The sequence below is a fragment of the Palaemon carinicauda genome, chromosome 33, assembly GCF_036898095.1.
Source record: "Palaemon carinicauda isolate YSFRI2023 chromosome 33, ASM3689809v2, whole genome shotgun sequence".
NCBI lineage: Eukaryota > Metazoa > Arthropoda > Malacostraca > Decapoda > Palaemonidae > Palaemon > Palaemon carinicauda.
Genome location: NC_090757.1, coordinates 7,102,722 through 7,104,949, shown reverse-complemented (window position 1 = coordinate 7,104,949; position 2,228 = coordinate 7,102,722). Strand labels below are relative to the sequence as shown.

Sequence of the window (2,228 nt, the reverse complement as noted above, 5' to 3'; positions counted from 1 at the left end):
TTTCTTTTGCAATTGTTTTGAGAATGTCACATCAACCCTTATACATAGTCAAATGAGCTTCCAGTATAGAATATAATCCAAACGAACACTGATAGTAATATCATTTATTTTCTAAAGTAATTCTCCTAGAGAGAGAGAGAGAGAGAGAGAGAGAGAGAGAGAGAGAGATTATTTAATAAATTTATTACGCCCAAAGACGTCAAACAAAGTTACATATTATCAGTTTACATACAGTACATCAGAAATCAACAGAAGAAAAATTACAGCATTGAATCATCAGTATATCAGTTACAAAAATAACATATGAGATCGTATTCCATTATCGCAACAACTGCAACAGACAGTTTAGCAGCCACCAAAGTGGGGATGACGAGTCAAAATTACATCTAGGTGGTCATCTTTGAGTAAATATTGGAAGGTTTTAATTAAATTTTGTCCTTGAGGTAACAGATTCCTGACAGTGGGGCAATGAAGGCAATAATGTTCAAGGTTATTGGCATTAGCAAGGTTACACAGTTTACATGAGGTGCAGTGTGGTATATCTAGTGTCTGTCCAACCTGCCACACAGGACGATATCCCAACCTTATCCTGGCACTTACGACATTATGTTTACGCACCATGAGTCCATGTCGCCGGTACTTGTGACCGCTCTGCAGAAAGTTATCATGATGTTGTATGGAAACACTAGTGCCCCTCTCTGCATCCCTACGCTGTACTGTACAGGCAAAAGCTGCTGAATATATTCTATGTTTAAGGCAGCGAAGTGAGGGCTCAACATTTCTGTCATCAAGGTCCAGCGTGCAGGAAGCTTTAGCAAGACTGTCCACCCTGTCATTCCCAGCAAGCCCAATATGGGAGGGCATCCACATGAAGAACAAGACAAGCGAGGCATTGTAAGTAGCAGCGAGTTGACACAATGTGTCTCGCACAACACGGCCACAGCTGGGCCTAGAAGATGTCAGTGGCTGGAGTGCAGATTTGAAGTCACAGATCACTAATCCAGTCACATTTCTAACAAGTAGGGTTACTGCATCGCATGTACCTTGAAGTTCGCAATAAGTGGAACTGGAGGAGTTTGACAACCTGCGACCATGCCACCCACCCTCAGGAGATTCTAAAGTGGGGGAGAACATTCCACATGCTGCACTTCCATCTGCCTGTACTGAACTGTCAACGTAGATATGGTGTCCTGCAGGAACTGAAATTGACACTTTGGATATTGTTTCCATAACCAGCTGTTTTTGTAGACTGGTATGGGCATCTTTAGAGGTTGGTGTGAAAGTGACAGCAGGAATAGGAACCCGCCATGGTGGCAAATCTTGGATGACTGCTTGCTCAGGTACACCGATATCAAGGTGTCGAAGATTTTCACATAATGCCCTAACTAGGTTTATGGCCCCCTGGCCGGAGTTGAGGTCTTGGTGCATCTTCGTCAAGTGATGCTCTGAGGACAGCAGAGAAGTTTGGAGTAAATTGTGGAGTGTGTAGACATTTAACAGAAAACGAAGTTACATTGGCATAAATTCTCTCTAGTAATGGAGGTAACATGAGTTCGGTCTGCATGTTGACTATCCGAGTGGAAGGAGGGCATCCTTGGATAAACCTCATTACTCCATTTTGGAACAGTTCTAGAGGTTGTAACGCCTGTCTGGGTAATTGAATTAAAGCAGTAGATAAATAGTCAACAGCTGACCTTAGGAAGAGGATATAGAGGGTTTTAGCCACGGGGATAGATATACCTGTTGCCCTGGTGACAAGCCACTTGATGGGAGTGAAACGAGGCTCCAGTCGATCAAGAAGCTTTTCACCATGGGGTGGGTTCGTTGTCATACAGGTATAGCAGGGGTGATCCTGACTGGTGCACCTAGATATGTATACTATGTACAGTGAGGTATAATATTCCCACCCATAATGAACACTGGCAAGTCTCGGAGATTCCGGGCAGAGAAGATTCTGCTTTTTTCTGGGGAGAGTATGAGGCCACAGGAGGTACAGGACCTGTAGAAGTCTTGAAGGACACGCTGAAGGTCTCAAGGGGTAGTGGAATGGATTCAAACATCATCAGCATAGCAGGTTACAGTGGTTCCAGGGATAACAGGGAGGAGAGACAGTACACCGCCCTGAGGTGTGCCAAGCTCAAAATTTCCATAGGAGCTACATGCACCCTTAAAGAAAGCACATGATTTTCTGTTACTGAGATAAGCGTTTATCCACTTCAGAAGGTTTC

The 2,228-nt window shown here is 43.9% G+C and overlaps 1 protein-coding gene across 1 annotated transcript; it reads right to left on the bottom strand.

Moving 5' to 3' along the window:
- Positions 1–345: 345 nt before the first annotated feature.
- Positions 346–1,428, bottom strand: LOC137626035 (uncharacterized). Its single transcript, XM_068357119.1, has one exon. The coding sequence runs from the start codon at positions 1,426–1,428 to the stop codon at positions 346–348; it is 1,083 nt and encodes a 360-aa protein (XP_068213220.1).
- Positions 1,429–2,228: the final 800 nt, after the last annotated feature.